General features: G+C 49.3%; 1 protein-coding gene and 1 long non-coding RNA gene across 5 annotated transcripts in view; one reads left to right on the forward strand and one right to left on the reverse strand.

Annotated features, from left to right (window-relative positions):
• Positions 1-26,027, reverse strand: part of LOC140388029 (cAMP-dependent protein kinase type II-beta regulatory subunit) — a 212,224-nt gene that overhangs the window by 177,848 nt on the left and 8,349 nt on the right. Inside the window, exon 1 of one of the 4 annotated variants that reach the window (XM_072471531.1) lies at positions 4,200-4,723. The exons of 2 other annotated variants lie outside the window; for them this stretch is intronic. In XM_072471531.1, coding sequence (XP_072327632.1) covers positions 4,200-4,482 — 283 coding nt within the window. In that variant the 5' untranslated portion in view covers positions 4,483-4,723. Of the gene's footprint in view, positions 1-4,199; positions 4,724-26,027 lie in introns of those variants that run through there. One more of the 4 variants, XM_072471530.1, reaches the window with a different exon arrangement.
• On the forward strand, positions 4,838-25,349 carry LOC140388030 (uncharacterized). Its single transcript, XR_011934061.1, has 2 exons — positions 4,838-5,004; positions 21,771-25,349. It is a non-coding gene; the product is annotated as an uncharacterized lncRNA (long non-coding RNA).

Raw genomic sequence — 26,027 nt, forward strand, 5'->3', positions numbered from 1 at the left:
ACACGGGGAGAATGTGCAAACTCCACACAGACAGTAACCCGGGCCCAGGATTGAGCCCGGGCCCTCGGTGCCGTGAGGCAACTGTGCTAACCACTGCTCCACCATGCCACCCAAACATCACCACTTCTGACCTTATGCTGGAAGGTTACTGATGAAGCAGCTGAAGATGGTTGGGCCTGCTGGAAATCCTCAGGGTAATATCCTGGAACTGAGATAATTGACCTCCAATAACCACAACCATCTTCCTTTGTGCTAGGCATGACTCCAATCAGTGGTGAGTTTCCTCTTAATTCCATTGACTCAGATTTTCTAGGACTCCTTGATACTACACTCAATCAGATACTGCCTTGATGTCAAGGACAGTCACTCTCACCACTGGAGTTCAGCTCTTTTGTCCATAATTGAACCAAGGCTGTAATGAGGTCAGGAGCCGAATGGCCCTGGCAGAATCAAAACAGCTTCAGTGAGCAAGTTATTTCTAAGCTAGTGCCACTTGGAAGCATTATTGATGACCCCTTCCATTAATTTACTGATGATCGAGAATAGACTGATGGGGCAATAATTTGCACATTTGTAATTGGCCTGCTTTCCATGTACTGGACATACCTGGGCAATTTTCCACATCGCTGGGTAGATGCCAGCATTATAATTGTATTGGGACAGCTTGTCTAGGAGCATGACAAGTTCTGGAGCACAAGTCTTCAATACAATTGGCAGAATATTGTCAAGACCCATAGTCTTTGTAGCACGCAGTATCTTCTACCCTTTTTTGATATCACATGGAGTGAATCGAATTTGGCTGAAGTCTGGCATGTGATGCTGGGGACCTCCAGAGGAGGCCGAGACGGATCATCCACTCCGCACTTTTGGCTGAAGATTGTTGCAAATGCTTTAGCCATATCTTTTGCACTGATGTGCTGGGTACCTCCATCACTGAGGATGGAGATTTTTGTGGAGCCTCCTCCTCCAGTGAGTTGTGTAATTGTCCACCACCATTCATGGCTGGATGTGTCAGGACAGCAGAGCTCAGATCTGATCCATTGGCTGTGGAATGGCTTAACTTTATCAATCACTTGCTGCTTATGCTCTTTGGCATGCACGTAGTCCTGTGTTGGAACTTCACCAGGTTGACACCTCATTTTTAGCTATGTTTGGTCCTGCTCCTGGCATGCTCTAGTACACTCTTCATTCTATCAGTTCAACTAACATACCAATGCCTTTTTTTTTTAAGCAAAAGGGAGAAATCTAGGCAAATGTCAGAAGCCTTTAGATCAAGACACAATCAAGGTTGGAAAAACAAGTAGCGGTGATAAAACAAAAATATGGATTAGATTATAGGAAAAGTAAAGATGAGTTCCAGGGTTTTGAGGTGCATGGAAAGATGTGCCGAGGGACAAAAGAAATGGTGACATAACGTTGGAGAGCGATTACAAGAATGAGACAATGTTATAACAAGTGATTTACAAAGATCTACCACACATTCACTACTGGTTCTGTACTGAAAATTTGACTTTTAGTTTTTCAAGATTATTGAAATATTTTGCATTGTGTTTACCAGCTATGGTTTCATTTGGATTCCAAAACCAGAAAGAGAAGGCACATAAGCTCGTCATGTTGCTATTTTAGTAGCAGAATAATGGATTAACATCAGCTGTAATATTCTGAAACCAAGTGCTGGACTGACATGCTCAAAAATTATGCAAAAAGATGCAGATTGCAAAATGACATTTGGAATTACATGAGTGCAACGTGTGGCAAAGATTGATCTGACCTGCTACAGAGAACTTTGAGGACAACAGTCTTGTCACTTTTAATCAAGCTCAACCACATATCCAAAAACAGCATTAAAATGACACCAACAATGTGCATGCAGTGCTCCATTATCCAAGGTATGATCTTACAACACTGATAATGCCCCTCCACCTCCTCTTTATTATCCTCTGTAAAACCCAAGTCTTTGCAGAACTTTTTGATCATCTCTCCTGCCAACTCCTTCTTGGATTCAATTCGACACGCCACCCCCATATATCTTTATGATGTTTCATGGAACGTTTGCATATTTACGCATTATCTAAGCATACACGTACATAATTGACACTTGCTGTCAATTTTCTATTAGAAATTCTTATATCCACATTAAAAGATGCAAACATACAATGTAAACTTGTCATTACATCCTCTGCTATTGGAAGCACTGCAGTGGCAGAAGACTAATAATGTTGAGACAAAATTTAGTAAGAATTGTCATAATAAAAGGAATTTAACAGAGATATTTTTAAAATCCAGAATTTATGTCTTTAGAAACTACATCCTGCTATCTAAAGGCACACAGTCTCAACTCTTCTTGTGCAATGCTATGGTAGATCGGTGCATCAGTTTTGTCATAGTAAGTGTTTGCTTCCTACTGCACACAATTGATTGGAATGCTAACTTGGATGTAACATTGTTTGAGGTCAAAATAGTTAGCGATTTCTTGCTAAATCCCTAACTACATCAGTCACTGACAAAAGAGTTATGATTACTGAATACTCTAGTTGTAAGAATTGGATTTCCCTCCGGAAATGTAGCATTACTGTGAAGAGTGGACATTTAATTCTTGAAAACTCTCCCCAAATAAAGATTGCGTCGACTCTGCAATTTCTCCAATCCGCAAATCATGAACTTTGGGCACAGCATTAAAGATGGCTTTCTGCTCAAGATGTTGTTTGATCACAGGTCACAATACAAATTTCACAATACCTACTGACACTCATGCAGAGTAACAAATAGTTCTACATAAGTGAAGGAAAGTAGTGACACAATCTGGTCCCTCCTCAGGACTTGGGAGCTGAGTTATTTGAGATGGGTTCAGCAGGGGGGGGGGGGGGGGGGAGAAGAAAAGGGAGCGGTAAATTTTAATGGTGTCAAGCAAGGTTCTGAGATACTGGTTACAATATATAGGATTACAAATTGCAGCATTACAAATTGCAGTAATGCTTCATGTAAAAGCAAAAAAATCTTTGTATAATGATCAGCTTAACTCTGATCTCTGCACTAACAGTTATTTGCAGCATGTCAATCAATTGCTTTTCAACCTTCCTGTTTAGTTTGTTTATCACATTGCAATCAAATTAAAGAGATGCCCTTCTGAAAAATATTAAATATCTAGAAAAGCAGCATGTCGATCTGGCGGTTTTTCTGCTCCCAGGATTGTTGTGTATTGTCAGTGAGTTCTGCATCAAACAATGTTACACCCAACTAACTGAAAGCAATTTCAAAATGACAAGACAGGAACATCGCCTGTCACGCCTGTCGTGTCTTTACCCCAACTTAAAACAAAAGCTGCAGGACATTTGTTTTAAAAAGTGTACATCGGACGATTTGTCCTGTGGGACTCTAATTAACGAGGCCGACCGCACAAAAAAACAATTACATACAACACAGAAACAAACCATTCGGCCCAGCAAGTCAATTGCAGCCACACAATAGATAGGTGCTTGATGGGAGGCGGAGACAACCCTCTCACAGTGCTGAATGACTCTATGGCACACGAGCCTCCCCCACTCCTCACTCTATCTGGCATCCACAGGAGGCCAGTCAGGTCATCTTGTGACTTTGAGGGGGTTAGGAACGAGAGGAGGCTTGCAGCGAGCTGGCATCGACCAGCTGGGCCGAATGGCCTCCTGCAGTGCTATATTAATCAGAGAGAGAATTTACAGTGCAGGAGGCCATTCGGCCCATCGAGTCTGCACCGGGCTCTTGGAAAGAGCACCTTACCCAAGGTCCACACCTCCACCCTATCCCCATCCCCATAATCCAGCAACCCCACCCAACACGAAGGGCAATTTTGGACACTAAGAGCAATTTAGCAGGGCCAATCCACCTAGCCTGCACATCTTTGGACTGCGGGAGGAAACCCACGCAGACAGAAGGAGAACTTGCAGACATCGCAGACAGAGACCCAAGCCGGGAATCGAACCTGGGACCCTGGAGCTCCGAAGCAATTGTGCTAACCACAACGCGACCGTGCTGCCCCTAATATCATTCTATCTGTCTCGTCCTTACTCCCTTGCGTATTTAACAAGCTTCCCTTTACCTTGATAACAAAGTCTCTTCACTCCCCAGAGTTAAAAATAAATGCAATGTAAGGAACCCCACCTATTCAAAACCCAACATGCATAAAAGTTTTGTTTAAAAAGGAAAATCTGAAGCGACCGTACCTTCAAACTCTTCAAGGTCGTCCTCCTCCTCCTCCTCCTCCTCCTCCTCCTCGCCGTTCTCCGAGTCGGTTTGCATGGGCTCATCGGCGAAGTTGACCGCCTTGCCGGCCCGCAACGCGCCGCTGCCGCTCTTCTCATGGCCGAATGGCAGCTTCTGGCTCGCCTGCAGTTTGCTGAAGTACTGCACGGCGAACCCGACCAGGTCGGCCGGCTGCTTCCTCAGCACCTCCACAGTGAAGCTCTGCAGCAAGTCTGTCAGTCCAGCTGGGATTTTAATGCTCATTCCTATGCTGCGGTGCACAGGGAATTGCCGCACGCAGAATGGCTAGAAAAACGCGCAGCGACAGAAAAGCGACTTAGCTGCTGAACAGTCTCAAAGCGGGCACGGCACGCGAAAGCTGAGCTGACCCGCACACATCGGCGCGGGGGGATGCCGCTTTGCTGAGTCGAAGTGTCACAAGCACTTCCCACCCCATCCCTGGCCAGTTTTCAACGGCACAGTGCAATTCGCAGCATCTTTCACCCAGAGCCTCCCCACTCACCGACTCCCAGTTTACACGTGATCCCAGAAACCATGGAAACTGCCAGGGTCGGGAATTTACGTCGGTAGAACAAAAATGGACAGCGCAGAAGAGGGCGGGTTCTGTTTAAAGGCGCGATGCTGCCTGCTGCAGAGTCCGGCAGTGCTGGTCAGTGCATCGGAGGGCAGCCCCGGGTCGTGTTGGAGTGGTTTCGAAGAAAAAGAAACAAGCTGCAACAGCAACAATGATGGCAACCGCGACGTCTCGGAAACTCAAGAGACTTGGTATAGAAATCATGAGTTGCTATTCCGCCCACCCCCCCTCATATAATTCATATGGCTTGAACTTCACTAGCGGCATACGATTTGCTATGTTGTAGGTGTAACATAGGCGGCTTCCTTGAGTGCACTTGACAAAGGAAGGTTCAGACGTGGAGTGTGGTACCCTCAATAACGACGCTTAGAGTGTAAACGGTAAAGAAGGCTTTAATAAACTAAGAACTAGACTGATGCCGAGACGTGTCCTAACAGCTACGCCGCCCACAAGGCGGCCCCTTATATACGGCTCCCAGATGGACGGAGGCGGAGTTCCCCAGGGTTCCAAGCCCGGACTTAAAGGGGACATCACCTTACATGATGACAAGGGTACAGTGTTACAGTAACCGGTCATCACATTTAAAAAGAGTCCGGCGGGGGTGAAGTGCCATCATAAGTCCATCCGCCTCGGTGGCCGGATCGTCCTCATCGATCTCCTCAGTTCGGGCGGTGGTGCGGTGGACACTGACGTCTTGGTTGAGGGTACGTCCGGGAGCACGGCAGTCGGAGATTCGGTCCAGGTCGGGGCAGGGGAACAGGGCGCAGGGGGAATAGGTGGGGCCGGGGGTAGCGGTGCCGGCGCCGGCGGGGTGTGTAAAGGGGGGACGCTAGGGGGCGCGTGCGGTAGGTGCTCACCAACGGGGAGTGGGGCCGGGAGGGGTGTGTTGTAGGGGGTGCCGGGTCCTGCAGGGGAGCGGTGCGGGAAGGGGCTTCTGTAGTGGGGAATCCAGCGGGTGCCAGATCCCGGAGGGAAACCGTATCTTGCCTGCCGTCGGGGTACTCGATGTAGGCGTAACTGGGGTTGGCGTGGAGTAATCGGACCTTTTCGACCATGGGGTCTGTTTTATGGCTCCTCGTGTGCCTCTAGAGAAGAACAGGTCCCGGAGCTGTCAGCCAAGGTGGAAGCGAGAATCTGGAGGTAGACTTCCTGGGGAAGACAAACAATCGGTTGTGAGGGGTCTCATTCATGGCCGTGCAGAGGAGCGACCTAATGGAGTGTAAGGCATCGGGCAGCACCTCCTGCCAGCGGGTAGTTGGGAGACTTCTTGACCGGAGGGCCAGAATTACAGCCTTCCACACTGTCGTGTTCTCCCTCTCCACTTGCCCGTTTCCCCACGGGTTATAACTGGTCGTTCTGCTCAAGTCGATGCCTTTGCTGAGCAGATACTGACGCAGTTCATCGCTCATGAACGATGTACCCCGGTCGCTGTGGATATAAGCGGGGAAACCGAACAGAGTGAAGATGCTGTGCAGTACCTTAATCACGGTGGCTGAGGTCATGTCGCGGCAGGGAATGGCGAATGGGAAACGGGAGAACTCATCGATAACGGTGAGGAAATAGGCAATATGATTGGTGGATGGGAGGGGCCCCTTGAAGTCCACGCTCAGTCGCTCAAAGGGCCCCGAGGCCTTCACGAGCCAAACCTTGTCTGGCCGGTAGAAGTGTGGTTTGCATTCCGCACAGATCTGGCAGGCCCTGACCATGGCCTTCACCTCCTTGATTGAGTAAGGTAGGTTGCGGGACTTGATAAAATGGATGAGCCGGGTAACCCCCGGGTAGCAGAGGTCATTGTGGATGGCTTGCAGGCGGTCGTCCTCCGTGTTGGCGCATGTGCTGCGGGACACTGCATCTGGGGGCTCGTTGAGCTCCCCTGGATGATACTTGATATCGTAAATGTAGGTGGAGCGTTCGATCCTCCACCTCAAAATTTTATCGTTTTTTATTTTGCCCCCTTTGCATGATTTCGAACATATAGGCGACCGACCGTTGGTCGGTGACGAGGGTGAACCTCCTACCGGCTAGGTAGTGCCTCCAGCGCCACACAGCCTCCACAATGGCTTGTGCCTCCTTCTTGACTGCAGAGTGTCGAACCTCGGAGGCGGTGAGGGTCCGTGAGAAGAACGCTACTGGTCTGCCTGCCTGTTTTTGGGTAGCAGCCAGGGCGATGTCTGACGCATCGCCCTCTACCTGGAAGGGGATAGTTTCGTCCACCGCGCGCATAGCGGCCTTGACGATATCGGCCTTGATGCGGTTGAAGGCCAATCGAGCCTCAGCCGAGAGGGGAAAAGTGGTGGTCTTTATGAGTGGGCGGGCTTTGTCCCCATACTTGGGGACCCACTGGGCATAGTAGGAGAAGAGCCCCAAGCACCGTTTGAGGTCCTTGAGGCTGCCGGGGAGGGGGAGTTCCTTAAGGGGGCGCATGCGGTCGGGGTCAGGACCTAGGACCCCATTTTCCACGACATAGCCGAGGATGGCTAGCCGGGTTGTGTGGAAAATGCATTTTCCCTCATTATAGGTCAGGTTAAGGGCTCGGGTGGTCTGAAGGAAATTTCTGAGGTTTGCGTCATGGTCCTGCTGGTCATGGCCGCAGATGGTGACATTGTCCAAGTACGGGTATGTAGCCCGCAAACCGTACTGGTCCACCATTTGATCCATCGCCCTTTGAAAGACGGAGACCCCATTTGTGACGCTGAAGGGGATCCTGAGGAAATGGAAGAACCGGCCGGCTGCTTCAAAGGCAGTATGGGGGCGGTCTTTTGGTCGGAAGGGGAGCTGGTGGTAGGCGGATTTGAGGTCGACGATAGAAAATATTCGGTATTGGGCGATCCGATTTACCACTTCCGCGATGCGATGAAGGGGGTGCGCATCAAGCTGCGTGAATCAGTTTATGGTCTGGCTATAATCCACGACCATCCGTTTCTTATCCCCGGGTCGGACTACCACCACTTGTGCTCTCCTGGGGCTGTTGCTAGCCTCGATGACCCCCTCTCCCAGTAAACGCTGGCCCTCTGACTTGATAAAAGTCATATCTTGCGCACTGTACCGCCGGCTCCTGGTGGCAACGGGCTTACAGTCGGGAGTGAGGTTCGCGAATAGCGAGGGGGGTGCGACTTTCAGTGTCGCAAGGCAGCATATCGTGAGGGGGGGCAAGGGTTCGCCGAACTTCAGTGTCAGGCTTCGGTGGCTGCACAGGAAATCCAGTCCGAGCCGCAGGGGGGCACAGAGGTGGGGGAGGATATAAAATTTGAAACGGGTGTACTTGGCACCCTGGATCGAGCGATCCGCGATACAGTATCCCTTGATTTGTACCGAGTGGGACCCGGATGCGAGGGCTATGGTTTGGGACGCGGGATGGGTGCGCAGGGAGCAGCGCCTTACCGTTTCAGGATGGATAAAGCTCTCCGTGCTCCCGGAGTCGAAGAGGCATGCAGTGTCGCGCCCGTTGACCTGGACCTGCATCATACAGTTCTGCAGGTGTTTTGGCCGAGTTTGGTAGAGGGCGATCGCTCCCACTCGCGGGTAGTCCGAGTCCTCAGCTGAGTCGGACTCGTAAAATGGCCGCCGCCGTCGGCTGCGCGTGTCGGGTCGAGAACATGGCCACCGACAAGATGGCCGCTCCCATGATTCGCACGAGGCTGACGACGCGTCAGAAGGGAACGTGTCGGGTCGGTGCGCAGCCGCATTGCGAGGCCTACGGGCCGGAGAGCCTGATTTTCGGGCAGGCTGTTCATTGTTCTTCTGGCCCCTGGGTCTGGCCAGGCAGACCCTCGCAAAATGCCCCTTCTTCCCGCAGTCCCGGAGCGGGCTGGGCAGCGTGGGCGTAGGTGCTGGCCCTGCCCGCAGAAGTAGCACGGTGTGCCCCCATGATGAGCGGGTCGCCGTGTGGCGCAGGCCTGTAATCTGGCTGAGTCTGAGGAAGTCCGGGGGGGGCTCGCAGAGTCCGCTGGGTACGTACCTAATTTATGTTGGGCCACCTCCAGCGAGGAGGCGAGCGTTAGCGTGTCCTGGAGGTCTTTTGCCCCGTTTTCGAGCAGCCGTTGCCGGATGTGGGTCGAGCGGATGCTGGACACGAAAGCGTCTCTGATGTGCAGGTTCATATGGACTTCCCCTGTCACATCCTGGTGGTCACAGTCCCTGGCAAGCGCGGTGAGTTTTTCGATGAATTCGTCTAGCGATTCCCACGAGGGCTGCCGGCACGTAGAGAGCAGATGCCTGGCGTGCACCTCATTGATAGGCTTGACGAACCGCTTGCGGAGTAGCTCGACCGCCTCTTCATAAGTCTTCGCCTTTTCGAGTGTGGCGAAGATTCTGTGACTCACCCGGGCGTGGAGTAGACGCAGCCTGCGCGGCCCCATGATGGGTGTCTCTGAGGAGTCCAAGTAAGCCTCGAAGCATCGGAGCCAGTATTAAAAAATTTCCTTTGCCTCCGGTGTCCGTGCTTCCAGGTTGAGCTTCTCTGGTTTTAGGCCTGCGTCCATCCTGATGTAGTTTAGTTTATTAAATTGTGGTACCCTCAATAATGACGCTTCGAGTGTAAACGGTAAAGAAGGCTTTAATAAACTAAGAACTAGACTGGTGCTGAGACATGTGCTAACAGCTACGCCGCCTACATGGCGGCCCCTTATATACGGCTCTGCAGATGGGCGGAGCCGGAGGCGGAGTTCCCCAGGATTCCAAGCCCGGTCTTAAAGGGGGCATCACCTTACATGATCACAAGTGTACAGTGTTACAGTAACCGTTCATGACATGGAGATAACATCAACACGTTTATTAAACTATTTACACTTCTATTACTCATGTTCGACACTACTGCTAATCCTACTATAGCTACCCAGACTGACTAACCAGTTGCTGCAATCCACGTGGTGGGTGTAATATTGAATCAACCCTGTGTCTGTACTCACTGACGGTCTCCACTGGAAAGAGGCGGATCATGTGTGTGGTGTAATGCCCCTCTGTGGTCGTGTCACCTCCTTGTGTATCGTGAATGTCTATTAGTCGTGTCCTATCTCTTGATCTATTGGTTGAGTGTGTGTGTGTGATGTCTCTTGTGCTCCCTCTAGTGTCTAGCTAGCCTACATGTATTTACATTGATGCACATCACCACATCCCCCCCTTTTTTATATGTTCATATTTTCTGTACACTTTAAGAAAATTGAACAAAGAACAGGTAGATAAGGTAAGGTAGATACAAGTCATGGGAACAGTGATTAAACAATAAGTCCAAATCATTTGTGTGAGTCCAAAAACCATCAATCATCATGGTCAATTGTCTCTCTTGGTTATGAACGCCATCAACGTCCCTGTGCCACAGGAACCAAGAAGTGGTCAAATCACTTTGCTGTCTGATTTGGAGTCCCTTTCTTTTTTCGATGTTTGTGATGGTGCTGTCGGATGGCATCTTGTAGCTGATAAGATATTGACGTTGAAGAGGTACCATCAAGAGTATCATTCGAGGTCATGGATGTGCCATATGGTGAAGTTGGATAAGACTGTACATACTGGTTCTGACCACGTGCTGTGCAGGAAGGGTGATCCTGCTGAGAACCGTTGAAGCTTGTCGAATTGGAAACAGAATTGTTGCTCGCATAAATACCTAGTGATGGTGTGAAACTGGAACGTTGCATTTGATAGGAATATGCAGTCTGGCCAGGCTGGGGTGCAGCAAATCCTTGGCTGTAACTAAGGCATCCAGTCTGTAGTGTAGATTGCGCTTGCGGTAGTCCTTCTTCGGTCTTGATTCCATCAGTGGGCAATCCGTAGTGCTGGCCTGTTTGAGAATATGCTGCATAGACTGCTGGCTGCTGCATGCCTGAATACTGGGTTTGTCCAACATGAGCTGTCATTGGCTGCACTGCTGGTGTGGAAAGAATGAGTGGATATTGGTGTGTTCCTCTTGGACTGTAGCCGCTGCTTGTTATTACTGACCCAGTGTAATCGTTAAGTGATCCATCTCCTGTCATTGTGGCATCTGCTGTCACCCTGAGCGTGCCATCACTGAGGTTGCAGCACTGCCTGTCTGGAGTAAAGTCCGGCTTACGTGAATCAGAGTCGGTGTTTGGTTGCTCCCCATCTGCAGTCTGGTCTGTTTTAACTGAGTCAGTGTTGGTTTGTTGATGCTCCCCGTCCAGAGTCTTAGCAGGTTCACTGGAGTCAGCTGAGATTTCTTGAAACTGCACGTCTGGAGTCGGAACATGCAGGAATGCATTGACTTGTGGAGAGGTTCGAGCGAATGGGGGTGGAAGTATCGTGGTGTCACCCGAGTCACCAGTGCCTCTGTACACACTAGCTGAGGTCTGTCACTTTGCACATCTTGCACGGGAAGTGGGATGCTGTCGTCACTCGTCTCTCATACCGTGGGTAGATCCTCAGTAGCTGTTTGTTGTTCACTTGGGTTGGGTAAATTGTCAGAGTCTTCATCTGATGGTGCAAACAATGTGGGTGGACTGTCATTGTTTTACTGTTGTCCTTCATTTGGGCTTGGACTGTCATCGTCGCTTTGTTCTTCACTGTAGCATGATAGACCATCATGGCCGTCCTGCTGTGCACTGAAGCGCGGTAGACTGTCATATTCTTGCTGTTTACTTGAGCATGGCAGACTTGCATCGTCTGCCGCTAGTTGGTCAGAGGAGGTTGCTGGACCCTCATGGTCTTGTTCCTGCAAGGACTGCGCGTCGGAGTCTTGCGTTGCTTCTATCGTGGAGGCTGTCCACGAGCTCGCTGCAGAGGCTTGTGACACTAGAGTCACATCTTGTGTGTGCAAGGACTGCACTCTAGAGTCTTGCATTTCTTCTATCGTGGAGTCTGTCCACGAGCTCGCTGTGGAGGCTTGTGACACTGGAGTCACTTCTTGTTCGTGCAAGGACGGCGCTCTGGAGTCTTACGTTTCTGCAATTGTGGAGTCTGTCCACGAGCTCGCTGTGGAGGCTTGTGACACTGGAGTCACTTCTTGTTCGTGCAAGGACTGCGCTCTGGAGTCTTGCGTTTCTGCAATTGTGGAGTCTGTCCACGAGCTTGCCGTGGAGGCTTGTGACACTGGAGTCACTTCTTGTTCATGCAAGGACTGTGGTGTCTTGCGTGTCTTCTTTCGTAGAGTCGGGAACCCTGAGTGGGGCGTGGACCACGCTCTGTGTGACAGCAGGCCGCTCTCTGTGGGCTTGTACCGCTCTCTGTCTCTTGGTTTCAGGCTGCAGCATCACCCTGCACTCACGAGTTGGGATGTCATATCTGCTGGGCTGAAGATCCTCAAATCCGAATAACGAATCCGCGTCTGCGTCAGATTCAATACGGGGGTCGCCAATGTGCAACACGTCTAGTTGCGGTTCGGTTGGTACTGGGGTAGCCTCCCAAGGTGAAAGGTTCGTCCGAGTCGTAGTTTTCTAGGACCATATCATCACTGTTTGCGTCGGAGCAGGCATTGGGCTCGCGAGGTCCATAGAAAATGTAAAGGTCAGTATCGAAGTATTCAAGGTCGGAATCATCGGTTTGGGCGTAGGTAACTGCTTGTTGCAGGGTTCTTCGGAGGTTAATTTCATTTCCTGGTTCAATTTGAGGCATTGTGCTGTCATTCCAGGTGAAGGAAGGTTGTTTTACGGCTTTAAAAGATTTTTTCTTTGATTTGGGACGTTTCCTCTTTAAATGAGCGTGGTCCGGGGCCTCTGACGTCATGACGCATGTGACTTAGCACGTAGGAAGCGATTGCACATGCGCAGACCGCTGTTCCTTTACCGATGGCCGTTTTTGTGATTGCGCATGCGATGCGTCTTGCGCATGCGCAAACGGACTTTCTCGCGCAACTGTGCAAGTGCAGACCCTTTAGAAAGATGGCCGCCGACCAAAATCATTCTCTGCTCCGGGATCTCGGCCTCGTGGTGGGTACTGGCACTTCTCTTACCTTTTCTTGCTGGTTGGAGTGTGTTTTCCTCACAGTATTTGCCGAATTTATCCAGGACTGCCTGGAAGTCGCTCCTGTTTTGCCCCTTGGAGAACTTGAATTTTAAAAAGATTCTGCTCTGGCACCGGCGATGGTGAGGAGAAGCTCTGTCTTTTCAGCTTCGGACACTTCTTCTAGTTCGGCTGCAACCAGGAAGATTTCAAACATTTGCCGGAATGCCCGCCAGTTTTCGCGGAGATCGCTGTGGCACTGGAGCTGCTGCGGAACCCGGATCTCGAACATCTTGCCTGGATATCGTTGCTGGTTGTCACTGTATGCTGGGGCATGGTTATGTGGATTGAAACAGTTCAGTCCTGGTACCATGATTTGTTATGTTCTCGGTGTAACATAAGCAGCTTCCTTGTGGTGCACTTGACAAAGGAAGGTTCAGACATGGAGATAACTTCAACACAGCTGCCGCCGAAATGGCTGCAGTTCGGAGAGCACATACATTTATACTCCGCCTACTGGGCGGAGCCAGCAGGCAGGGATCAACCCATGTCCCTGTAGTACAGGGGCCTTACCATAATACCCTCGTATGCAGTGCAGTATATACCATATAATACAACAGTGGTGACTACCACATTCACCCCCTGTTCAAAATGAGTCCAGAGGGGGTGGTGGAAAACTATTTACATACAGGTTGTCATTAACATTTCAGAGAAGGTGACAAATTTAGACGGTTGGGCGCCTTGATCCGCCGTTGAGAGCACCACAGTGCTGGTGACGAGTCAGGCGTCGGCTCAGTCGTTGTTGACTCCTGGAGCGTGTTAACATCCTCTTCATCCCCGGGTGGGACCAAGGGGAGGACGGATTGTCCTGGAATGGGGGCTGTCGTGGGGTGCGCTGGGGGAATGGAGGGTGGTGCTGGGACAGAGCGGGGGGAGGGGGGGACCCAGCTGGTGCCAAGTCCCTGAGGGAGACTGTGTCTTGGCGGCCTTCGGGGTGCGCTACATAGGCGCACTGCGGGTTTGCGTGGAGTAGCTGTACCCTCTCAACCAACGGGTCCGCCTTGTGGAGCCGCACGTGCTTGTGGAGAACGGGTCCTGGAGCTGCCAGCCGCATTGGGAGCGAAACCCTGGAGGTGGACTTCCTGGGGAAGGCAAAGAGACGTTCATGGGCGGTTTCGTGAGTCGCCGTGCACAGGAGCGCCGAATGGAGTGAAGTGCATTGGGGAGGACCTCCTGCCAGCGGGAGACCGGGAGATTTCTGGACCACAGGGCCAGCTGGACGGCCTTCCAGACCATCCCGTTCTCCCGCCCCACCTGCCCGTTTCCCCGGGGGTTGTAGCTGGTCATCCTGCTCGAGGCACTGCCCCTGTTGAGCAGGTACTGGCGCAGCTCATCGCTCATAAATGAGGATCCCCGGTCGCTGTGGACGTAGGCGGGGAAACCGAACAGAGCGAAGATGGTGTTGAAGGCTTTGATGACGGTGGCAGACGTCATATTGGGGCATGGGATGGCAAAAGGGAATCTGGAATATTCGTCGACCACATTGAGAAAATACGCGCTGCGGTCGGTGGAGGGAGGGGCCCTTTGAAGTCCACGTTGAGGCGTTCAAAGGAGCGTGATGCCTTCACCAGGCGCGCATGGTCTGGCCGGTAGAAGTGCGGTTTACACTTCGCGCACTTACACTGTCTCTGGTGACAGCCCTGACTTCCTCGATGGAGTAGGGCAGATTGCGAGCCTTAATGAAGTGATAAAAGCGGTGAGCCTTGGGTGACAGAGATCGTCGTGCAGGGTCCGGAGACGGTCCATTTGTGCGCTGGCACATGTACCTCGGGATAGGGCATCTGGGGGCTCGTTGAGCTTACCGGGGCGATACAAAATCTCGTAATTAAAGGTGGAGAGCTCGACCCTCCACCGCAAGATCTTATCATTTTTGATCTTACCCCGTTGTGTGTTGTTAAACATGAAGGCAACCGACCGTTGGTCTGTAAGGAGAGTGAATCTCCTGCCGGACAGGTAATGCCTCCAATGCCGCACAGCTTCAACGATAGCTTGGGCCTCCTTTTCGACGGAAGAGTGCCGTATTTCGGAGGCATGGAGGGTGCGGGAAAAGAATGCCACGGGCCTGCCTGCCTAGTTGAGGGAGGCGGCCAGAGCGGCGTCTGATGCATCGCTCTCGACTTGGAAGGGGAGCGTCTCGTCGACCGCGTGCATCGCAGCCTTGGCGATGTCGGCTTTGAGATGGTTGAAGGCCTGGTGAGCCTCGGCTGTCAGTGGGAAACCGGTGGAGTGGATGAGTGGGTGGGCCTTGTCCGCATAGTTAGGGACCCACTGGGCGTAGTACGAAAAGAACCCCAGGCATCATTTAAGGGCCTTGGGGCAGTGGGGAAGGAGGAGATCCATGAGGGGGCGCATGCGATCGGGGTCAGGCCCTAGAACTCCGTTCTGAACCACATAGCCGAGGATGGATAATCGGTTTGTGCTGAACACACATTTCTTGTTGTAGGTTAGGTTGAGGAGTTTGGCGGTGTGGAGAAATTTGGAAAGGTTAGCATTGTGGTCCTGCTGGTCGTGGCCGCAGATGGTGACGTTACCCAGGTACGGGAAGGTGGCCCGCAGTCCGTATCGGTCAACCATTCGGTCCATTTCCCGTTGGAAGACCGAGACGCCGTTAGTGACGCCGAAGGGAACCCTAAGAAAATGGTAAAGGCGGCCGTCCGCTTCAAACGTGGTGTACGGGCGGTCCGCCTTGCGAATGGGGAGCTGGTGATAGGCAGATTTCAGGTCCACTGTCGAGAAGACCTGGTACTGTGCAATCTGATTTACCATATCAGATATGCTTGGGAGGGGGTACGCATCAGGCTGCGTGTACCAAATGATGGTCGGACTGCAGTCAACGACCATCCTGTTTTTCTCCCCCTTTTTCACCACTACCACTTGGGCTCTCCAGGGGCTGTTGCTGGCCTCGATGATACCTTCCCGCAGCAGCCGCTGGACCTCAGACCTGATGAAGGTCCTGTCCTGGGCGCTGTACCGTCTGCTCCTGGTGGCGAGGGGTTTGCAATCCGGGGTGAGGTTTACAAACAGAGAAGGCGGGTCGACCTTAAGGGTCGTGAGGCCGCATACAGTAATGGGTGGTAGGGGCCCGCCAAATTTCAGGGTTAGGCTCTGGAGGTTGCACTGGAAGTCCAGGCCAAGTAGCAAGGCAGCGCAGAGGTTGGGGAGGACGTAGAGTGGGAAGTCGCTGAACGCTACACCCTGGATGGTGAGGGTGGCGATGCAGTACCCCCGGATCGCCACGGAGTGGGATCCGGAGGCCAGGGAGATTTTTTGGTTAATGGGGTGTACCGTGAGGGAGCAGCGCCTTACCGTATCGGGTTGGATGAAGCTCTCGGTGCTCCCGAAGTCCAGAAGGCAGGATATCTCATGCCCGTCGACCTTCACCTTTGTCGGCGCGGTCGCGAGGTTGTGCAGTTGGGACTGGTCGATCGTGACGGAGGCGAGTCGTCAGCGGTTGCAGGCGATGAGCGGCCCGATGAGGTGCCTGACAGGCAGGGGTCCTGATGCGGGGAAGATGGCAGTGTCCACGGGCCACACGTGGCCTGGGGCAGGCAAGATGGCTCCGCCCATTGGTTGTGAGGCAAGCAAAATGGCGGCGCCCACGGGCCGCACGTGGTCTGAGGCGAGGAAGATGGCGGCAGCCACTGGCCGCACACGGGGGATGTAGGGACAATAGCGGCGAGTGAGCGGGCCTGGCACACTGCAGCGAAATGTCCTTTCTTGTCGCAGGCCTTGCAGAGCGCGTTCCGCGCTGGGCAGCGCTGCCAGGGGTGTTTTGTCTGTCCACAGAAGTAGCACTTGGGTCCCCCGGGGTTGGTTGGCTGCCGTGCAGTGCAGGCGTGGGGTTAGCTGGGGGTGGTCGCTGATGGGGTCCACGATGGGGTGGCAGCTGGCGGGGTCCACGATGCCCAGGAGGGGTGGGCCATGCAGTCGGGGGCATACGCCTGAACGGTGCGTGAGGCGACTGTGAGCGAGAGCGCTAGTTTCTTGGTCGCCGCGAGGTCAAGCGTAGCCCCTTCTAAGAGGCGCTGGCGGATGTAGACCGACCCTATACCCGTAATGAACGTATGTCTCATTAGCAGGTTAGAATGTTCAGCGGCCGAAACTGCCTGGCAATCACAGTCTCTCACCAGGGCGAGCAGGGCACGCCAGAAATCTTCCACAGACTCACCGTGAAGTTGGTGCTGCGTGGACAGGAAGTGCCTGGCGTATATCTTGTTGGTCTGCTGAGCGTAGTTCTCTTTCAGTAGCGCCATGGCCTCTGCGTAGGTAGGCGCATCCTGGATGAGGGGAAAGACATCGGAGCTCAGCCGCGTGTACAGAATCTGTGCTTCTGGGATTGGGTCTGTCGCAGATCCGATGTACGCTTCAAAGCAAGCTAGCCAATGTGAGAAGTCCTTTTTGGCGTTGTCTGCTTGAGGATGCAGCTGCAGGCGATCTGGCTTGATGCGGTGATCCATCTGTGTAATAAATTGATGATTGTGGAAATATTCCGGGAACAGTCGCCATTACAGGTCCCGATCCCAAGCCCCAGAAATAATACGGCTTCCCACAGCAAGCCAAGGGTGAAATTGCAAAAGTAATTTAAAGTTTACTAGACCAAGGTGTAATTCAGCCCATAGCCTCAACAAAAAATGCCCCAATTTGGCCCGTAAGGAAACCAGACGGTTCATGGAGACTGACCATCGATTACAGAGAACTCAATAAAGTAATTCCATTAGCAGCCCCCACCATTGCCACAAGTCTCGATACAATGCTAAAGCAGGGACTACAGTCAAAGTATTTTACGGTACTGGATATTAGCAATGGCTTTTGGTCCATTCCTTTAGATAAGAATTGCCAATACAAATGCGCCTTCACGTTCCAAGGACGTCAATATACGTGGACATGCCTTCTGCAAGGTTTCCACAACTCTCCCTCCATTTTCCACCGACAATTGGCAAATGGATTATCCAAATTTTCCCGACCCAAATGCCTCATTCAGTATGTGGGCAACTTGCTCCTACAAACTGATACCAAAGAAGAGCACATTTTGCTTCTTTCCGAACTATTAGGTCTCCTACACTCAAAATTGGATGTAAAGTCAACCCGAAAATGGCCAAAATCCTAAAAGAAAAGGTCTTCTATTTAAGCACAGTCATCACGCACGGAAAAAGAGAGATAGGGCAAAAACGGATTGATTCGATTGTTAAATTGCCCGTGCGCCATAATGTCACTGCACTCCAGTCATTTTTAGGACTGGTTGGTTACTGTAGGAACCATATAGACGGTTTCGCCACCAAGGCAGCCCTACTTTCCGAGCTCCTAATAAAGAACGCCCCTTGGGAATGGCTTCCACAGCATATGGATGCCATTGATACATTAAAACGCGCCCAGATCCACACTCCCCATACGCCATAGAAGTAGCGACCACCGACCAAACCCTATCGACCGTACTACTCCAAGAAAGGCACGATCGTTTAAGACCTGTAGCCTATGCCTCACGAGTTTTGGACCCAGTGGAGCAAGGATTTTCAGCCTGCGAAATTCGCAGTTTTCTGGGCTGTTCAGTACGTCGCACACATCACAGGCCTCAACCCCGTAATGATTTTAACCAAGCACACCCCAGCGCAACTACTGTTGGATAGTAGGTTAAAGGACGGTTCAGTTAGCCAGATCAGAGCAGCGCGCTGGACCCTACTCTTACAAGGCAGGTACATCACAGTAAAAAGGACAAAGACACACATTTTTAGCCTTCATACATTTGCAGTATGAAGGAACCGCACATGAGTGTGAAATCATCGCAGCCAGGCACAACACAGGACCCTTTATTCATAAATTGCTACCCACAAAATCAGGCATCAGACCGCAGAGAACCCAGCCCACGGGTAAATCTTTAAAAATTTTGTAGATGGCTCCTCCACCATTGATAATGGAAAAAGGATTACAGGATGTGGTATATATGTGGAAGACATGAAGGGACACGCATTAAAGGAGATATCGCTGAAATTACCAGGTCACTTAGGATCACAGGCAGCTGAATTAGCAGCCATCGCATACATAGTACAGCACCCAGATTCTTTCCCGACCCCCGTTGATATATATTCGGACAGTTTATATGTCTGTAACAGTTTGACGGAATTCCTGCCCCTATGGGAATCTGGAGGATTCATATCTGCCGACAGTAAACCCCTACCCTCAGCGCCATTACAGAAGCACATTCTTGAAACAGCTAAAGACCGCAAATACGGCATAATAAAGATTAGAAGCCATCATCGTTCCTCCCCACCTGGTAACGTAAAAGCAGACGCCCTAGCAAAGGCAGGATCACGACACGGTCACTTTTGGCAAGCCCCCGAGAGTGCCCCAGTACACGCAGTCCAGGTCTCACAGACGAATAACCGAGATTTAGCACAGGCCCAAAAGGCAGACGTCACTCTTCAGCAAATTTTAAACGGTAACTTCCCCGCCCCCTACGACAAATTCAAGAACACACTGACGGTACAGGACGGAATTGTACTAAAGAATGGCATTTATGTGATCCCCACCCAGGACAGGAACCAGATTATTTGTCAATTTCATGATGGACAAGGACATCAGGGGATAGAAACCACCATTGCCCACTTAAGACCTTTGTGCTGATGGCCCAATTTAAAAGCAGACGTCACACATTATATTGAAAATTGTTTAATTTGCGCTCAAAATAATCCAGACAGATACTCCAGGAAAGGTCAGTTAAGACACACCCACCCTGTTAATGGCCCATGGTCGAATTGACAGCTAGATTATATTGGTCCCCTCCCCCCTGCAGAAATGGTTTTAAATATGTGTTGGTGGTGATCGACACCTTCACAAAATGGGTGGAAGCATTTCCCTCCAGGACAAACACGGCTAAGGCAACAGCCAAGATTTTAACACAGCAAATATTTACACGCTGGGGACTCCCCCGCAGCATTGAATCGGATCAAGGTTCGCATTTTACAGGAAAAGTCATGCAGAACATTTTTGACGATTTGGGGGATAAAACAAAACTTCCATATTGCCTATCACCCACAATCCAGCGGCATTGTGGAGCATATGAACAGAACCCTAAAAGCAACTATCAGGAAAATGGTGCAAAAGCACAACACTACATGGGACACAGTTCTCCCATTTGCACTTATGTTTATTAGGAACACGGTATCAAGTTCCACCGGATTCACCCCTCACACCCTCATGACCGGACGACCCATGAAAGGAACTGAATATTTATTAGGACTTGATTTGGCCAGCCCCACAGTCACCGCCCTCACCCATGAAAAAGCAATCCAACAAGTAATGGAAAATGTGAAGGCAGCCCAGCTCGCTGCAGCTGTCCGACTAGGCGCTAGGAAAAAGCAGAGTAAGGCCTGCTTTGATAAAACAGTACACCCAGTAGAGTATACAGTCGGTCAGCAGGTGATGATTTCCCTATATAACCCCAGTTCATTCCTCTCCCCTAAATTTGCAGGACCCTACTCAATTTCAGATAAAGTAAGCTCCTCGGTATATAAAATAACGTGTCCTAATGGAAAATCAGGATGGTTTCATATCAACCAACTTAAGGTTTATGGAACCCAGTGCAGCCCCTCACACCACGTCTCCCTGGCAATAGCAGACAATTATGCCCCGCCCACTGACAACCTAGTCCAACCCTCCCCCAGCCAGGACAGCACGTCCACCCTCCCCCAGCCAGGACAGCACATCCACAGACCCGACCGTGTTTCCGCCCACAGGAACGATTTTCCACCTTAAACTTGATTAGGACACTAGTGACAGCGCTCCAGACTTACTTGAAATCAACGACCAATGGCACAACCGCCCAGGCCCCAGTCGCTCCAGCCTCAGGAACCCCGACCAAGATATGTTTGGCCCCTCATACCCCCTTTCATTGCCACAACCAGAGCCACCGCCACCGCCCGACGATGGAAATTTTGCCTTTGCAGCTACCGCCCCTTCTGACCAAAGAATTCCCCATTGGCACCGCGATAGCTCTTGTTGATTGATACGGAACAACGATTCGGATCCCAAGACAGCCCACGCGGCCAAGGCACGAAAACGCCAGACACAAGTTTGGCAACCGGGAGATGGTGATGACTCAAAGTCTGGCTCCTGTTATGGTAACCCTTTCACGACGCTTTTTGAAATGGAACCCTGAGGTGTCCAGATGATGAGAAAAACGAACCGATTGAGAATTACAGTGTCCTATTTTCTGATGGAGCTTGCCTGCCTTTATTTCTCGAATTTCTTGATACACTTTATTCTTCCGGTCTCGGATATTTAATTAATGTCGCCCGTCCACTAAATTTCTTGATGCAGTCATAATTACTCTTCTGCACATTCTCGGAGTCCATATGTTACAAACTCTTTCCGCTCATATAAGATCACCCAGGCAGTGGAGTAACGGCACTAATCCCTGCCCTGCCTGTGGACCCCCTATGTATTCAGTCAGCCAAGCTTGGGTAGTGGAGCAACGGCACTGATCACCGCCCTACCCGGGGATTCCACCAATTCTTGCCCTGCCGCAGCTCATACGCACCCCATGTTCCCATCACAGATTTGGAAAAGATTTTAAAACTCTTTACTGTCTCTGGCAGGTCTTTGTTTCCCCTGATCTGTTCTTTTTTTTTGCGTGTGGTTTAAAGAATGCTCTTTGCCACAGTCTCTGCATTCAACTTTGGTTTCCGGCGACCCTTCGGTCACTAACCCCAACTGCTATTTACATGTTCAACACACTTGGTTGAAACAAAATTTGCTGCTATTACACAAACTACCCCAGCGCTGGATGGAGAAATTGTCCTCCCACTCAACGCATCGAGCACAAGCTGCGAGAATTCCTTACACTTTAATAGAATGTTCTTTTCAGATGTCTTGTTACCAAAATGGTTGATTTTTTTTTAAATCAGGGAGTCACACATGGTGACAATTCTAATGGGAAATTGATATTAAGGAGAAACAGACAGACAAACGAGATATTAAACAAAGGTAATAACAGATATTATGCTTGCACCCCCAGGAATATACGAGGATACAAGGAACAAAAAGACAAGATGAAGACAGAACTGATGACCTCCATCATGATCATCGTTGGATCACTACAGTTGCGCGCGTCGTTGGCCCCTGTAACCCACACCACATTGGCCCCAAACACAACCATACCACACGATACCCCTAGCCCGGACACCACACCTCCCATGAAAATAAACACTGATATTCCCACATGGTGCGATAACATCGTAAAATGGTATTCCCTCTCATACACGGTCGAAGCCCTGTTAGTTATTGCTATACTCTGCAGTATCATTCATCCACTTAGACTTTGAAAATGGCGAAGGAGAGCCTCCCGCTCCCCGATATATACACTCCGAGCCCCTGTTGTTGGACTTCAACAAACCTCACACTCTTTTTGAACCCTTTTCTGATAAATAAAGTTTGCGTTTCGGTAAATGTAATAAGTTAAGTAGGAATGTGATGCTGCCATTGTTTAAAACTTTTTGTACTGTGTTATAACTTCTCTTTTATTATTAGCTAGCAGCATAAGTGTAGTTTAAGTAAGGACAGTTAGAGTTCCCCTTGTGTAAAGAAGTTAAATGAATGATGAAATGTTATAGTGCCCCCTTTAGAATTTATGAATGTGTGATGTATTAAAAACTTAGATAAATGCTCCAATACATAGGACAGAATAGTATAGAATCTGTCCTTGACCAAGGGTACCCGGCACACCAAACAGATGAAGGATCAGTATTATGATCCACCACGCTTCGCATTTATGATCAAGAGGACGGACTGTAGCCATCTGGGATAGCCACTTATAAAGGAAACATGGATAGTTGCAAAGACTCAAGGGAAATATGGCCAATACAGGATTCAGGCAAACTCAGAGTCTAAATGTATATTTGCTAACAGAAAAGCATACAGTATCGAAGCCCCCAGCCGATTTGCATTCTAATTGCCCATTTCCCCAGGGCAAAGGACTGGTACTCCGGTATCAGATACAATTCCAGACACATTGGCGCCACTCCGTTCACCCAGGAATCCCAAACAGCCAAGGTAAATGACCGCCCAGGACACGCCCAGCCATCAAGGCACCCGCCCCTTTATTGGCTCAAATCAAAGGCAGTAATCCAAGCCTGCCGAATTATTGGGTCCAAAGCTAAAGACCGCCCAAAAGAGGGCGAAACCCCAAAGGATAAAGAGAGACACTGCCATTTGTTCGATCTCTTTTGGCCCTGGCACACCGGCACTTTTCGGCCCGGCCTATACCTGAAGCCAACTGCAGCACCACGACCAGAAGCAAGTTCAAGATCAACGATCGCTATCAGACGGATGAGCCCAGCAGAATCGAAGTTACTTCTCCAGACCCAGCCACTCCAGATCTGAACAAAGGCCTTGTCCTCTGCATAAAGCCGGGTGCCTGAAGTTAAGTACAGATTGTTGTAGTGTTAGGTATAATTTAGCTTGTAGTGTTTTTATGTTGCATGTCTGAGTTAATCTTGTGTGTAAACTATTATTGAACTTGAACTAACTGACTGGTTGTTGGGTCTTTGATCAATATACGGTTGAACCTTGTGGTGGTATCATTTGATACCTGGCGACTCTGAAAAGCAATATTATCATTATTAATTGGCAACATTATTGGTGAAGCTGGTGTGATAGTATCCCACTCAGAATTAAAAAGGGTAACAAAGGTATTCAGAGATGAGTAAAATCTTTTTTTCACCCACCATCCGCACATTGTATACAGATATGCAACACAAAAGAAAACATACCTGTATGCACTTCATGAAAGAGATCACTAGACAGCAATTCAGGAGCAGAAACTCTGCCTGACTTTTCCTTTCCAATGCTCATAACAGGGATTCCTTACATTGTTAGGCATGGAAAAATAAGCATAGGTGCTGGAACTGAGTCCAGTGCTGTCCTGTCCTGGACTGCTAAAACATTTGCTAATATCTCACGACTTCAGGCCATGATGGACACCAGCTTGGCAAAGCCCTGCATGCCACAAAATCCCAAGATTTCAGAGCCCATGAGGCATCATTTTACTGAGAAATCACTTATGATGAATTCATGAGCGCTAATATGTTTACAACAGTTTTTATTTAAGAGGCCCCTTTCACATTCTAAAATGCCCCAAAGCAATAGGGCATATAATGAAGGGCTTGGACCAAGAGTTAGGTTTTAAGGAGCATCTTAAAGACCCTTGGAGCAAATGACAGAGATTAGGACTGTGGCAGCTAAGGCACAGCCATCAACGGTGCAGCAAATAAAATAAGGGCAACGCAAGGGGCATGAATTTGAACAGCACAGATATATTTGTCTGATATCCTATTTTGGATGAGTAGAAATTTCTTCCAATTAAATATTGGGAAGACAAAGCCATTGTCTTTGATCCCCACCATAAACTCTCTTCCCTAGCCAGAAATACCATTCCTCTTCCTGAGGCTAAACCAGTCTGTTCGCAGCCTTGGTATTATATGTGACCCCCAAGATGGCTTTCCAACCACATATCACCCCATCACCAAGATCATATAAATAATATTACCCAACTCAACACTGCCTCAGCTCAACTGCTGATGAAATCCATTCATTGATGAACTCTAGACTTCACTATTCCGACACACTCCTAACTGGCCTCTCAATACTACTTGTGACAATAAAGATTATTATATTATGTCTTTTCCTCCATAAACTTGAGATAATCTAAAACCCTGCTGGCCATGTCTTTACTCGCACCAATACCTGTTCACTTATCAGCCCTGTGTCTACTGACATGCGCTGGCTCCAGTTAAGCAATGCCTTGATTTTAAAATTCCCAACTTTGTTTCAAATCTTTCCATGAGTTTAGCCCTTCCTATTCCTGTGTCGTTCTTCAGCCATATAATCCTTTTAAAATATCTGCACTCATCTAATTCTCGAAAATTCCCCACTTTAATTGGCCCACCTCTGGGGGCCAGGCTTTCAGCTATCAAGGCACTAAACATCTGGAATTCCCTCCCTAAACTTCTAGGTCTCTCTCCCTCTCTTTCCTCCTTTAAGATCCTCTTTAAAACTTACCTCTCTGACCAAGCTTTGGGTTATTTGACCTAATATCTCTTCATGTGGTTTGATGTCAAATATTGTTCCACAAACCTTCCTGTAAAGCAACTTGGGACATTTTATTATGTTTCAGGTTTTATGTAAATACAAGTTGTTGTTGGTTGTAAAACAAGAAAATATTACAGAGATAGGAAGAAGAGGGCTATGGAAAGCAAGGGTGAGAATTTCTAATCAGATACCCAATATGTGATGGCCAAATCTGCATTTGCTACCCAGATTAGGACTAGCAATAGAATTGGAAGAGGCAACTCATTAAATTACTGAATAAAACAGGCAGAATATTCAATTAAGAAAAGCAGCAGAAGATGAAGTTTAATATGAACAAAATTAAAGTAATGCACAGAAGGGAAAATAGTAAAACATATACGTTTTTAATGGTAATGAAATAGCCAAGGATGAAGCAATTAATTAGTTGATGCATTAGTGGACTTTGTGCTTAATATGTTCAACCAATGCAGAACTGCAACCAACAAAGACAATAAAATGTTGAACTACACAGTCAAGACAGTAAGAAAATGTTATTGTAAAACTGAACGTTGCTTGGTCAGACTACTCCTTCAGTTTGGTGTTCAACATCTGGGCACTGGGTCACAATGAAAAACATTCAGCTGTTGCAGGCAGTGTGGAGATGACCCACAAGGGTGATCCCTAATCTTTGAAGTCTGTGTTTTGAGAAAAGACGAGAAAAACATAGATTTTTTAGCTTTAGAAAGAATTGTCCGATGGTTGATCTTTTCGGAGGGATAAGTTTGCAAGTGCCTTAGAAATGGTAAATCCATTAGATTAAAATGCAAGGTTAGAATAAGAGTCTTCAGTTTCCCACTAGTAGAGGGACAATGTAGGTCTGATGTCTGAAAGTTTTTCGTAAAACATCGAGTGATCGAAGCATATAAGGGAATTCCACATGGAGTAACAAATAGACTTGGTAGCCATTCGAACAAAATTGGATGATAAAATAGAGGATCTTGAGGGTCTTCTATGATGAAGAAATGAAAGGGGTCTGATAGTCTCCTCAGTTATGATTGTCCTGTGATGTATTTCAGTGAAACCTTTTCTGAGTTTTTTTTAGAAATAAATAGCACCTCCTTAGAAGAGCAAAGTTCTTATTTTGAATTTTAATTTACTTACTTCAATCCCACCCAACGCTCATTGGACTTCATTGCACCTGTTTTCC

Source organism: Scyliorhinus torazame, chromosome 13 (genome assembly GCF_047496885.1).
Source record: "Scyliorhinus torazame isolate Kashiwa2021f chromosome 13, sScyTor2.1, whole genome shotgun sequence".
Classification (NCBI taxonomy): Eukaryota; Metazoa; Chordata; class Chondrichthyes; order Carcharhiniformes; family Scyliorhinidae; genus Scyliorhinus; species Scyliorhinus torazame.